Source organism: Temnothorax americanus, unplaced genomic scaffold, assembly GCF_048541705.1.
Source record: "Temnothorax americanus isolate GAGA-0224 unplaced genomic scaffold, ASM4854170v1 Scaffold2, whole genome shotgun sequence".
Taxonomy (NCBI): Eukaryota; Metazoa; Arthropoda; class Insecta; order Hymenoptera; family Formicidae; genus Temnothorax; species Temnothorax americanus.
In genome coordinates, this window is record NW_027509338.1 from 8,596,421 (window position 1) to 8,609,628 (window position 13,208).

General features: G+C 40.9%; 2 protein-coding genes across 4 annotated transcripts in view; one reads left to right on the top strand and one right to left on the bottom strand.

Moving 5' to 3' along the window:
• Nucleotides 1–10,267, top strand: part of Sev (receptor protein-tyrosine kinase sevenless) — a 34,514-nt gene extending 24,247 nt beyond the window's left edge. For 2 of the 3 annotated variants that reach the window (XM_077405507.1, XM_077405509.1), the window contains 11 exons: nucleotides 64–420; nucleotides 595–898; nucleotides 1,132–1,455; nucleotides 1,630–2,231; nucleotides 2,376–3,032; nucleotides 3,243–4,654; nucleotides 6,077–6,499; nucleotides 6,663–6,886; nucleotides 7,071–7,541; nucleotides 7,794–8,157; nucleotides 9,064–10,267. In XM_077405507.1, coding sequence (XP_077261633.1) covers nucleotides 64–420; nucleotides 595–898; nucleotides 1,132–1,455; nucleotides 1,630–2,231; nucleotides 2,376–3,032; nucleotides 3,243–4,654; nucleotides 6,077–6,499; nucleotides 6,663–6,886; nucleotides 7,071–7,541; nucleotides 7,794–8,157; nucleotides 9,064–9,944 — 6,019 coding nt within the window. In that variant the 3' untranslated portion in view covers nucleotides 9,945–10,267. The remainder of the gene's footprint in view (nucleotides 1–63; nucleotides 421–594; nucleotides 899–1,131; nucleotides 1,456–1,629; nucleotides 2,232–2,375; nucleotides 3,033–3,242; nucleotides 4,655–6,076; nucleotides 6,500–6,662; nucleotides 6,887–7,070; nucleotides 7,542–7,793; nucleotides 8,158–9,063) is intronic. The other variant, XM_077405508.1, reaches the window with a different exon arrangement.
• Nucleotides 10,268–10,935: 668 nt separating this feature from the next.
• LOC143897149 (smad nuclear-interacting protein 1) lies at nucleotides 10,936–12,917 on the bottom strand. Its single transcript, XM_077405520.1, has 2 exons — nucleotides 11,692–12,917; nucleotides 10,936–11,368 (listed from the first exon to the last, which is right to left on the bottom strand). Exon 1 carries the CDS (start codon nucleotides 12,586–12,588, stop codon nucleotides 11,692–11,694), a length of 897 nt encoding a protein of 298 aa, XP_077261646.1. The 5' UTR covers nucleotides 12,589–12,917; the 3' UTR covers nucleotides 10,936–11,368.
• Nucleotides 12,918–13,208: the final 291 nt, after the last annotated feature.

A 13,208-nucleotide genomic window follows, 5' to 3' on the forward strand; every position in this document is an offset into this window, starting at 1 on the left:
GATTTTCTTAAAAGACTTTATCTGAAAATTTTACATTAAATACAAAAATATTATTTTCTTCAGATCCGATACCTCCTTTGTAAGCGTGACCGTATTGATGAATGCGAGTCAGCCGGTTCCCGTCCCAGTGAATCCACCCACGGGTGTGCAAGCTGTTCTCGGGGCGGAAAGGGCAAAGGTTTCCTGGCAAGCTCCTCATTTACTGGGCGGCCAAGGAAAAGGTGCCTGGCAAAACTGGTCATACGAGCTCGAAATCAAGGACGAATCTACCGGCGAAACTATCCATCAGAAAAGTATCGCCGGATCATCTCACACTGTTCATAATTTGCGAGAAAGATCGGAATATTCGATCAAAGCCGCGGCTTACACGATCGCTGGCAGAGGACCGTGGTCTACGGAGTTCCGAGGGCGAACTTTAAGGTAACATTACTTAAGTTTACTTGATTTTGGATACTTTTAAATATTTCAGAAAAATTATATCTAGATACAACGTTCAATTACTTCATTTTTTTAAATTAAAACTTTATATATATGAAGTGTCTATTCACTTTTTTTGCCGTTAATTATGTTAATTAAATAAAATTTTGCATTTAGAAATGGATCACACGCATCTATCTTGTGGTCGTCAAACGAAGGAATTTTGAGAAGCGACGTAACAGGCGAAAATATCGACACGCTCGTTAACAAGGCGACTTTGAAAGATTCCGAGAATGAATTTTACATTGTCGATGTTAGCTGGTACAAGGACGTGCTGTATATAGTGGGAAATAATTCCGCGCTCTATCGTTATAACGTCAGTAATCATCAGAAGACGAAGCTCAACATACATTCGGTGGGAAGCGTCGCCGTGGATTGGATATCGAAAAAGTTATATTGGGCAAATCCAAAACAGCAGATTGTAAATATATATACATATAATTAGATTTTTGTTTTTAACTCAAGTGCATTTAGTCTCTTTAATTCAAAATGAATTAACTATTAAATTAAATTTGTTTTACATTTTTTGATAAGTTTTATCTAACAGAATATTCATTATATTTAAGATTTTATAATTGTCATTTAAATCTTTGGCTATAAAATTTTCATATTTTTTAAATATTTTATACACAGTGTGTATTATTTCCGGTACAGATAACGAGAGCAAACTTGAATGGATCTCAGCAAGAGCCGATGTCTATCTTAGCAATTGTAAAAGAGCTCATGATCGATTCTCTCGAAGCGTACTTGTATTGGTCCACTGGTCACGCCGTGGAAGTCGCGCGATTAAATGGACAAGACAGGAGATATTATCATTTAGATGAAATTTTCAATGGCAAGCAAGTGATGGGATTAACTCTCGACACCGAAAATAGATACGTCTATTGGATTGTTCGAAGCTACGAAAGCGGATCTATCGTCTATCGTGCGCCTACGTCCGAGAGAATTCCAATGAGTCACAAAATCATTCCAGAGAAGGTTGTTTCATACGTTTAATTGATTTTTATGAGTATCATTATTTTTAACAAATGATAAAATTATAGATCTTGTCATGGTTTTTAATCATTCATTAAGATATACAATAAAATAATAATGAAACATGTAAATAAATAATTAAAAACGAAAATAATGATGTAAATAATAAAATTTAAGGTTTCTACTTTGCAACATCCAAATATACAAGGACCTCTGTGCTATTTTTCCGAGCACCTGCTGTGGCTGCAGGACGACAGAAACGCGGTGATCGGAGATCTCTCCGGTCAGAACACCGCCGTGATAAATGGAATCACTTTGTCCGGATTGTACATGGTGGCTGTTATGGATCCTGCGCTTCATCAGTATCCGAAGAATCTGACGTCGGAAACTGTGATGGTTCTACCGAATGCGGTTGATCTCGATAGCATAAGAGTCGAGGGGTCCTGGAGGAACTTCAACATATCGTGGGATCCTGTGAAGAACATCAACTACGGCACGGTCTTCTACGAAGTGAAATTCGCGGATTATATTAATACGAATTCGAATCCGGAAATCACGATTGAAACGACGATGCCCTACAACAACTCGGATCAGATTCTGCCATATTCCGTCCTGGAAGTCACTGTGAAGGCATTTACATACTGGGAAACGGCGCATCATTCCCGGAAGATCCTGAGATCTCCACAGAGCGTGCCGAGCCAGCCAACATCCCCTAGAGCATTCGTGGAGTTTTACAAGAAAGTTCTGAGCAAAGATGTCGACATTTTTACGATATTTAGGTGAAAAATCTAAAACTTTGCCTGCATACTCTCATTTAGATTTGTATAATATATGTATATAACTTGTACATGTATATACAAAATCTAACTTTGTTATAGATTCGCGGGAAATATAAACGCTAAAATATCTTATTTTCTTCACAGATGGAATCAACCCGAGTTTACAAACGGAGTAATACAAAAATACACGGTCCAGTGTTGGTTTATCGAGAACCGGAAGAAGGTATCGATCTGCGACGACTACGACATCCCGGCTATAGTACTGGAATTTACAGCGCACGATCTAAGACCCAACACGACCTATTACTTTAAAGTACGAGCGTGCACTGAGATCGGTGCTGGTCCTTACACGGATCCAATCAGCGTGTCGACTGCGCACGAGAATCCGGTGCCTGAATTACTGGTCGCTACGGCGGATGCTGTGAGGATATCGGATCTGGACAAAGAAATCAATAACACACTTACCAGGCACACCGCGACAGAGGTCAATTACTTGATGGCGGAGAATAAGATTTACTGGATCAGCGAGATGCGGGAACTGGTGACGTCGGAAATAAATGGAGCCAACGCGACGAGAATACTTGCTCTAAACAATACCGCGCATAGCCTCTGCATCGACTGGGTAGCGAGAAATCTGTACTGGGTGGAGCATGAATATAGTAAAGACGAGCCGTGGAAAATCAGCAGCAGCTATATCATGAGATTGGATTTAACAATGTGGCAGGCAGGCATAGTTAAGCACAAAAATATCTTAAGGAGAAGAGGCCGTATCCCGATTTTAGATATGCTACCGTCTTTAGGGTACCTACATCAATTTTTATTTGTCTAAAATATTTCTTTTATAATCGTAGTCACAGTTGTTTTTTAATCATTCAATATACTAACTGTTATAATCAAGATGATACGGAATAACAAATCAGCATAAAATTGTAAAAAAAAATATATGTATATTGTTTTTATTATATTTTTGTTTTAAAATAATCAAAGAAATGCAAATATTTTTTTTTTCAGATCTTTATATTGGATTGAGACGAATGAGGGAGGTACGATAATGCAGTCGGATCTCGAAGGGAAAAACGTGCAATACTTCTTCGGAAACAATGGTAGCACATGTACTTGTCCACAAAGACCACCACTAATATCCACCCTGACAATCGACAAAACCAATATCCAGGAACCGATGATGTATTGGGTATCATCGGACGGGCATTTAAACGTGGCTGATATTTACGGTTGCGCGTGCAACATGGTATTAAAGACGAGCTTCAAAGCAGCGACTCTCACGTTTCTCACGATTGACAAAATGAACATTTACTGGTCCAACGAAACGAAGGACCAAATCTATTTTTTGAAAAAGAATTTCTTCGCGGCAAACAAGGAAAACACGTCCAAGCCGGAGGTAAGGAGCCTCTACCTGCCTAACGTACGTCGGATCAGAGCCCTCGGCAAATCCCTGCAACCCTATCCCACCGCGAAGTGCCTGATACCTCGCCAAATGAACTACAATGTCGAGAGAGTGAGCGAAACGGTGAACAGCATCGTCGTCAATCTTCCCGAGCCGAGTCCTGAACGCGGATGTCAAAATTACAGTCTACCCACCACGCTGTACATCATCCATGTATCCCACTGTTCGAAAAACGCTCCCAGCAAGTGCGAGGAGATGAGAGTGCAGACACGTGAGAGGTGTCACGAGATCCGGGATTTAAAGCCATTCACGGAATACAAGCTGAAACTGGCACTGAGCAATTTCTATACCGATCTGTTGTCGATGAGGCCGGAATTCGGCGCGGATGTAGCGCTGAAGACCAGCGCGGGGAACCCCAGCATGCCGGAGAACGTTACGGTTCAGGCTCTGACGCCGACATTAGCAGCGGTCTACTGGATGCCACCCAAGATACTGAACTCCGCCGTGGTGCATTACGAGGTGCATTGGAGTTTGACTTCCTTGCAGAACGAGCGGCAGAAAGCCTGGTCAGAACTGGTCAAAAACCCTGAGCGTGCGGCAGACGGCAGATTTTTCACTACGCTGCAGCAGTTGCTGCCGGGGCAGGATTACCGGGTGTACGTACGCGTGTATCCCGCTAATTACAGCGACTTCTACAACGAGAGCCTCAGCCAGGTCATCCGCATGTACTCGGAGCCGAACAATTTGACGGTGGCCGATGTCAGCGTGAACAGCATGAACATCTCTTGGACCCTGAGCGTCAATCTGACGGTCGGTTACATATTGGAGTACAAGGACGTTGCAGTGAAGGAGTGGCAAATCGCGCGACACGTTGAGGTGAACAAGGACCAAGTGATGTATCACATAGAAGATTTGCAGCCGCGCACCTTGTACAAGTTTCGCTTGAAGCTGAAATACCCCACGTATAAGAAAGACATTGTATGGCCGGACGATGGAAGGTTTACATTTCAAACGCTCGGTAAGGCATTATTCTGCCGATAAAAACCGATAAAGTCCTCGTCGAACACTGCTCTCACAATCAGATACATGTACATCAGATGCAGTATTGATTACGCGAGTTAAATAGTCGTATTTTTATGATAAAACAGTGTTTTACTTGATAAAACACTGCAATGTTTTATCATAAAAATACGACTCTGTTTAACTTGCGTAATCAATACTCGTATCATGGTACGTATGATTGAGTCATTGACAATAACTTCCCGTTTTTTGGCGCCCGTTTTTTCGTTTAAAAGCAGACGGCAACACGCGATGGCTACCTAGTTTCATTTTTGACGCGCGCTGTAACAGTGTCAATCACTATGAGGTCATCTTCTTAACTCATCCGATTATCCACGCTATGCGCCTTTGTACTCCTTCTCGAGTATGCGGTGCTCGTTATTCCGCGGTGCATTGACAACACAAATTTCATCAATGCAACCGGTAAGCCACTCGGGAATCAAAGGTTTCGGTATAAAAAGTATATCATATTCTCAAAATTAATTCTCCCTCGTCGAAGAAATTGCGTGACATCGATGGTAATATTGTGGAAGACCGTGCAATTAGATCGTGTATATATATATATTTATTAGAAAATTTATAATAAATATGATAAATTTAAAGAGCAATCTTTATTGTGTTACTTATAATTAAAGTAAATATTAAATAATCTACAGCAGAATATAACTTTTCCTATAATACTATTATTCGCTCTTACGGTTTTTCATATCAAGCCTTTAATGGTTCTCTTTTGATTGCTCTTGTATGCCTAAATCAGAATCTCTCAAAAGGTGTCTCATACTTTTTCTATCCGATAAGAATAAGAAGTGCTTGCTTTTTTACGTAAATTTTTTTATGTGCATTAATTTTTTTAATAAAAAGATTCTGCGAATCCGCAAACATTCACGCCGAATTAATTTTTATTTAACCTCGATAAAGCTCGACGAGTTCAAAAAAGACCTGCAATTTTTTGAAGACGTATACTCAAGCCAAAGCACATATGACGAGTCATAATCGTCGACGTAGGTAACGCACAAGCTTTGGCGTATCTTGATTTGTCAAGTCGAGGACTACGACCATCGTATATCGCTACACCATGCTATGTGCTTTGACCCTAAAATGTTTATCATCATAATGAAGTCCACGTTTAGAACAGTTGTTTAAAAATAATACGCTAACATGATACAGTATCGGTTTGTGCGACTTCGTGAAAATGCATAATCGGCCATGCTAAAGTTCGAAAACCTGTTAACAGTGCTCTTATGAAAGAAAACCGTGTGTGACAGTTTTTTCTTTGATAGAAATAAAAGGCAGAGTTAACGCGATAAAGTTTTGAATAGAAGTAAATATATTGAAGTAAAACAAAGGGAAAACTTAAACTGTATTCTTTTGTACAACAAAGGTGACGTCCCGAGTGCTCCAGGGGTGCCTGTGGTAACGAAATTCCGGAATTCTGTATATCAATTAAATTGGGAACCCGCGCAAGCTCACGGCTCGCAGGTCACTTGGTATCGACTGGAAGGCTTGGTCGTCGATGACAGCAACCAAGACGACGAGAGTAGCGGAAACGAGCACTGGAATTTATATTATAACGGAACGGACAATTACTGGATAATTCCCGGGGATGTGGATCAGAAGTATCAATTTCGCGTCCAGGCCAAAAATGCTTACGGTTTCGGCGCTTGGAGCAGACCGAGCGCGGTCGTTGATCTAACGGAGTCCGCCGGAGGAATATTGGCTACGCAACAGCACCTACCGCTGATGTTGGGCCTCATCGCGATCGTTATTACCATAATGTTGGTGTGCTTTTGTTATTTTTTCTGCCGTAAGTATACTTGGTGCGACGCTCGAGCTTTCGATCGCAAATTATATTCAATAGTGAATAGAATAGCATTTCTAAAGTTAAACTTGATAATAAAAGACAATTTATATTTATACATTAAGTGGTAATACATGATATTAGACAAGTATATCGTAACGTTATCCAGCAGTATATCGACAACGGAAAGAGGACAAGAAGACAGTTTTGCCTCCGATTGTGTCCGATGTCGAATTAGCGACCCTCCGCGAGATCCCTCGCGGGAACTTCGTTCAATCTAACGCGCTTTACGCTTCTACGCTGCAAAATGATCCGGATGACTCTGCCCTGCCCAAAATCAGACAAGAGCAAATTAAGCTGACAAAGTTTCTAGGCAGTGGCGCATTCGGAAAGGTAAGATCTAATTCTAAAAATAATTTTGTAATCTACAGAAAAAAAATTAATTTATTGAAGAACCAAGAAATAAAAAGATAAAACCACTTTCAGTCGTTGTCGAGCAGAAAAAAATACTTTTGCAATATTAAAGATATATCTTTTATGAGATTCACAGTTTACTTTAATCTCAAATGTCTTGCAGGTATATCAGGGAAATGCTAAGGATTTAGAAGGACCAGGCATAACGCCCGTCGCCATAAAGATGCTACGAAAGGACGCGTCTTCGCAAGAGAAGACGGAATTCCTGCAAGAGGCTAGGCTCATGAGCCACTTTCGCCACAAACACGTGCTGAGGTTGCTGGGCGTTTGCTTAGATACGGATCCTCCGTTACTCGTGCTGGAATTAATGGAGGTCGGTGACCTGTTGAGCTATTTGAGGGAGAGTCGGTCCCTGCAACCCACGGACCCGCACGCTCTGCGTCTGCAGGACCTGCTCGCCATGTGCGAGGACGTCGCGCGGGGCTGTCGCTACCTGGAAGAGCTGCATTTCGTGCACAGAGATCTCGCGTGTCGAAATTGTCTGGTGTCTGCGAGGGATCGCGAGAACCGCGTCGTGAAAATCGGCGACTTCGGACTAGCCAGAGATATTTACAAGAATGACTATTACCGCAAGGTAAAATGCATTCTTTTAGGAAAAAGATGAAGAAAACTTCCTAAGCTACACTTATTTGTCATAAAAATTTTTATTATATTTTATTTTATTATAATAATATTATTTGTCTTCACGTGAGCAAAGCTTAAGAAAAATAATTATTTCCATTTTTGAACAAGAGAAATTAAGTGAACGTTGTCCGATTTAACGCACGCTCGCTTCACAGATGGATACATCTCGAGTAAACGAATTAACTCATTGCTAAAATTTCAGGAAGGAGAAGGTCTGCTGCCTGTTCGCTGGATGGCACCGGAATCCTTGGTGGACGGGGTGTTCACTTCACAGAGCGACGTTTGGGCGTTCGGGGTGTTAATGTGGGAAATTACGTCGTTAGGCCAGCAACCCTATCCTGCCAGAACTAATCTCGAGGTGTTGCATTACGTGCGTGCGGGCGGCAGGCCGCCAAAACCCCTCAATTGCCCACCGACGTTACACCAGCTGATGCTGCGCTGCTGGAGCGCAGCGGACGCCAGACCGAGCTTCAAAATTTGTCTCGAGAGCATCGTCGTCCTAAGGGGTCACATAGAAGACGCGGTGCTGAGCCCGGTGCACGCTGGGCACTATCTGGCACGCAGAGGTGAATTAACTTGCGCGCATATCACTGCATGGAGCAAGGAATCTCTACGAATCTATAGAATGTTGATTGAAATTATGCAATTTTTTTTACTCCTTCGCATTACATAAAACGGTATACTCACGAATCATTCATTCTGGTATTATGTGCGTATATAACGTGACTATTAGAAATTTGCACATAATACGTCATTTACATACAATGTATAAACTGTGAGAGGTTTTTCTTCAGAAAACGGAATTCACAGAATGAGAAAAACTGTAATAAATGAAAAGTTTTCTTTACTTCGTAAATTACGAATGTTTGAAAATGAAGAAATCCTTCGCGAGTTGTTGCATAACGGAGATTTAGTCTCTTCGATTTATTTCGATTTCGCGTTTCCTGCGTCGCGAAAAATAAGCATGTTTCTCATTACATTCACATAACTCGACGCTGTCAAATCATACGCGACGAAAAATCCGTTTTATCGCGAAACTTCTTCATCCTCAAAATATACTGGAATATTACTCTGTCTGCTTGAATACATATTGATCATTGCATGGCTCGTGCTTGCAGGCGTGTCTAACATGGCTTACTTTGCTGACGAGAATCAGAATCATAATAATTCAGGTAGGTCTTAACAAACATCATCTGCCTCTCTACACTACCATCCTACACACCAGGAGATACGACTCTTCCACTCTTCACCGAGCGTATTTTTCCAATCATTGCAATTAACCCTTGCGCAACGTGATACATGTGCAATTGTTTGCGCATATATATTAGAAAAATAATAATATGTACGAAGACGTACGTACTAAAATAACGTTTTCTCACCACGAAGAAATACGTTTTTCTTAGAGTTCCGCAATTAATAAGTTGATAAAGTTCAGTTACTTTGCTATAAATTGTCATCGTTCCTCTGTATAGGAAACTCCTGGAAGTCCAGTAGCTCTGAGGGAAGCCGAGACATGCAACCCTTCCTGCAGAATTCGAACAACGCCACGCTCGGCCCGCAATCCGACGAGGCTCCGAAGTATCTAGAATTATTAGCAGATAATGAAGATATCATTCTAAGGGAGAACCCTACGAACGGTTACGAAATACCTCGCTCGATCCACATCTCGGATCAGAATCTAGCGAATATAAGCAGAATCAGTTGCATGAGTCACGATCGTAAGAGCAGCCTGCCTACGGAGACCACAGAGGAGCGTAAGGAACATTCGACGGAGAAACGGAAGCAGTCTGACAGAAAGCTGTACAAGAGATCGTCGATCACAAGTTTAAACTTACCGGATCGAAAAGGCACGTCGATTTCGGGAATGTCGGAAAAATGCAACACCTTGGACAGCTCGAAATCGGTCAACTCGGTTGCAAAGGCGACCCTGAAGAGGGATTCTTTCTCGTCCTTGAACGGCCAGCGGAAGTACAAGACCAGCTTGAGCGAGCGGAGGGACTCCGAGGCGAGTATCGAGGATAAAAGCTGTAGCTCGCACAGCCTCGCGCCTTCCACGCGTCCCAGTTCGTCTCTGATCAATTCGCAGACGGTCCTACCGTGCCTGAAGAGCAACGTCGTTGTCTCAAACGCCGTGAACGGGGAAGTGCCTTCGAGCGAGAACGCGGTGATGAAGAGCACGTTGCCGAAGATCCACAGGACTCATTCAAACTTGCAGAACGGCAAGGCGAACATACCGCTCGTGATAAACAGCGCGTTGCTGAATCTATTGCGGCAGACGCCCATTGAAGACGGCAGCAATATCGTCACGTATACGAATATAAATGCGGATGCTGTAAGAGTGAATGGATCGTGAGTCGCCGATCGTGACAAATCTAAAGATTCGTACGAACGCTTCGTATAAAAATAGGCGAGACTTATACAAATTACTTCGGAGTTTGAATGACGTAAAAAATCGAGACAATTAAATATTATCATATTTCATATTTATGAAATATGATAATAGATTTCTACATCACACATGCTAATTTTGATGCAATTTTTTTTTAAGTGGTTCCTGTAGCAAATCTATTCTTCTCCAGGAACTATTTCAGTCGAATTTGCCTTAGAGCTAATAAAAAATTACTCGAGACAGTCGCTACGACCTTGCTCAATTTGTTTTTTGTTTGTTTTTTTTTTCATCCTAACGCGGTGCCTTAAACATATCAAACTACGTACGCTCATACATTAAGCTCTGCTTACTACCATTAATGTCCAAGTATTTTATATGTGAAGAAGATAAAGAGGAATGCGTGGAGCGGAGTTAAGAATAGCTTTAAACTGCCATTTTAAATGTACATACATGAACTTTTATACTCGAAAATTTGTCACGCAGATATGGCAGATCGTTTCGGAACGTACCTAAATTTTGTGACTTTAGTAAAATAATCGCGAAACTGTTTAATGTAGAAATAATACGTTGGTGGAGAATGATATAAATGTGAAATATATATATATATATATATATATATATATATATATATTTAGTTTAACTTTATAATTACAAAAAAAATTTTACATAACATATTTATTGAATAAAATCTGTGAAATTGTTCACTGTTCATTGTACAAATTTCATGCTTGACGATAATTAGTAAATATGAAAATTAATAATAATAAGAAATTGTTAAGTTTTCTGCGTAGCTTTAACAATACGAAAATGTATATGTAATTTTATTATTTTATTGAAAAGATAAATTAGAATGTATAAAACTGCGAAGTTTACACCGATGGACTGACTATATTTGAAATTTATATTTTCAAGTAGCTTTACAGGAAAATAAATTTGTGGATCAATGAATACTAAATAATTGTAAATAATATATTACGAACAATATATACATCAGAAGTTTAATTATTTTTAACCTACGAGTTACATACATGACATACTTCAAACTCTATTAAGGTACCAAATTAAATGTCACAGAAAAATGTACAAAAGAAAAGTGGGGTACTATTCCTCTTTCTTTCCGGCAAATTTCGGATTTGCAAAATATATTTTGGTGACTCATAAACTTCCAAAAGTAGTTATTTTACACGTATAATACTAATATGCATTTGAAACGGTTTCAAGAATTTAAAAGATTATTATAAGACTTTGTATCTACATTTATATACTGGTACTTCCTCTTCACAGATACGGTGTTTCTCTTGATTCTCACAGCTTGATTTCTGCATCAGTCTTGATACATATTCATCTCTGGTATTTTTGGATATTTTTCCACCATTAAAATTAAGTTCCTGAAATTGAAAAAGTACAGACATCTTTTAGATTATAGAAACGAAAAAATAGGGTTGCATATACAGTCACGTGTAATAAGGAAAATTCAAATTGTTAATATGACACCTCGGAGTCTTATTATATTCTAGTATTTAAAAAAAAATTAAGAATTTTATAATTCCACAATATTTGAAATAACTGTTATATATATTTATATCTCATTGTTATATATATTTATATATATTTAATATAATGAGTTTACACACACACAATGCTCTATCTCATTCAATTTTACAAGCACAGTGACAATAGCGGATATAACGTAATGTAAAAATTTACTTGCCTACGTCTCATTTGTAAGAGGTACGTCATCGTCAAAGAAATCATCCTTACTATGTTCGTGCAATAAAACATATTCCCTGGTACTAAAACCAAACCGTACCACGTCTTTTTCTAATAATTCGTGATACCTCCTCGGTTCTAATTTCACATTATTTACAAAGGTGCCGTTTGCGGACTCCAAGTCAATAATATACGGTCGTATCCTTCTACCCTCGGCACCACCTTCTTTTTGGTAAGAGACTAAACGATATTGCAGAGCGGCGTGTTGCTTGGAACACGAGGGATGATCCAGGGGTATATCGGCCACTTTGCGATCCCTGCCCATGAGATAAGCCGACTGCCGATGTATGTACAACGTAGGCAACGCCTTCTCGCCCTTGAAGGGATACAGTCTCCATCGACGTTTGGGTTTCTTCGCGTCCTGCGGCTCGGAGTACTTGATGACCACGCCGTTGACGGTGTTCGTGTCCTCCGTCAGTTTTCCCGACAGTTCGAAGTTGGGCTTCTCCTTCTCCTCCTTCACGGCCGACTTTCCCCAGTCCGCGGAAGATTCCCTCTTCGTTCTCCCATCCTCCGGGCTTCGCTTCTGCCTGTGCTGATCGTTGCGTCTTCGGCCGGAATACTCTCGCCTGTCTCTACTTCTGCTCCTCTCGTTACGCTCCCTGTGCCTGGGATGGCTGTTCTCCCGTCTCGACGGCGATCTCTCGTGCTTCCTCTTCTCATTCTGCTTCTCGTCGTCCCTCCTGGAGTGATCGCGTCTGCCGCCTCTGTTATCCCCGTCCCTGCTCCTCTGCGATCTGTCTCTGTGCGTCTCGTCGTTCCTGTCGCGTCTGTTTTCCCGGTTATTCTTATGCGTGTCCCGTCGCTCCGCCGGGTGACTCGATCGCCAATTTGACATACCTTCCAGGTTATATTGTATGTCGCGAGTCAAATTCCAAATCCCAAAACCAGGGAATAATCGTCGATCAACAACCTAACCTAACTCACTCGGTCAGATTAATCGCTGCGAAATCGTGACAGGTCGTGGCGTCGCACATACGTATAATAACTATACGACGGCGCATAAACGGTCCCTTGTTACCACGATTTATTCGGAAAAACGATCAGTTTTGTGATTTTGCGTACTACGAGTCAACGGCACAATATATACATATATAAAGACTTGCGACTTGCGAGAGCCGCCATAAGCGCCGACGCCGCCGACCGCCGACGTCGGCATCAGCGTTCTTCCTTCTTCCGTTCGTGTGGCACTCTCCGATTCCTCCGGAAACTCCCGAAGATTTCAAAGCGAACTCTCTGCCTTGCGCACAAACGTGTATACGAGAAACGACACCAATTACCGTCTCGCTTTTCTGGGAAAACTTTAAATTTATTACTTTTTACATGTGTCGTGAGAGTCGCGTAAAAACGTCTTTTCGTTATATAACGTACGACATTGTTGAATTAATATCTCCGCGATATTCTTTCTTTCATTATTTTGTTAAATATTTCACAATGTGTTTTTCTTTCACATTACTA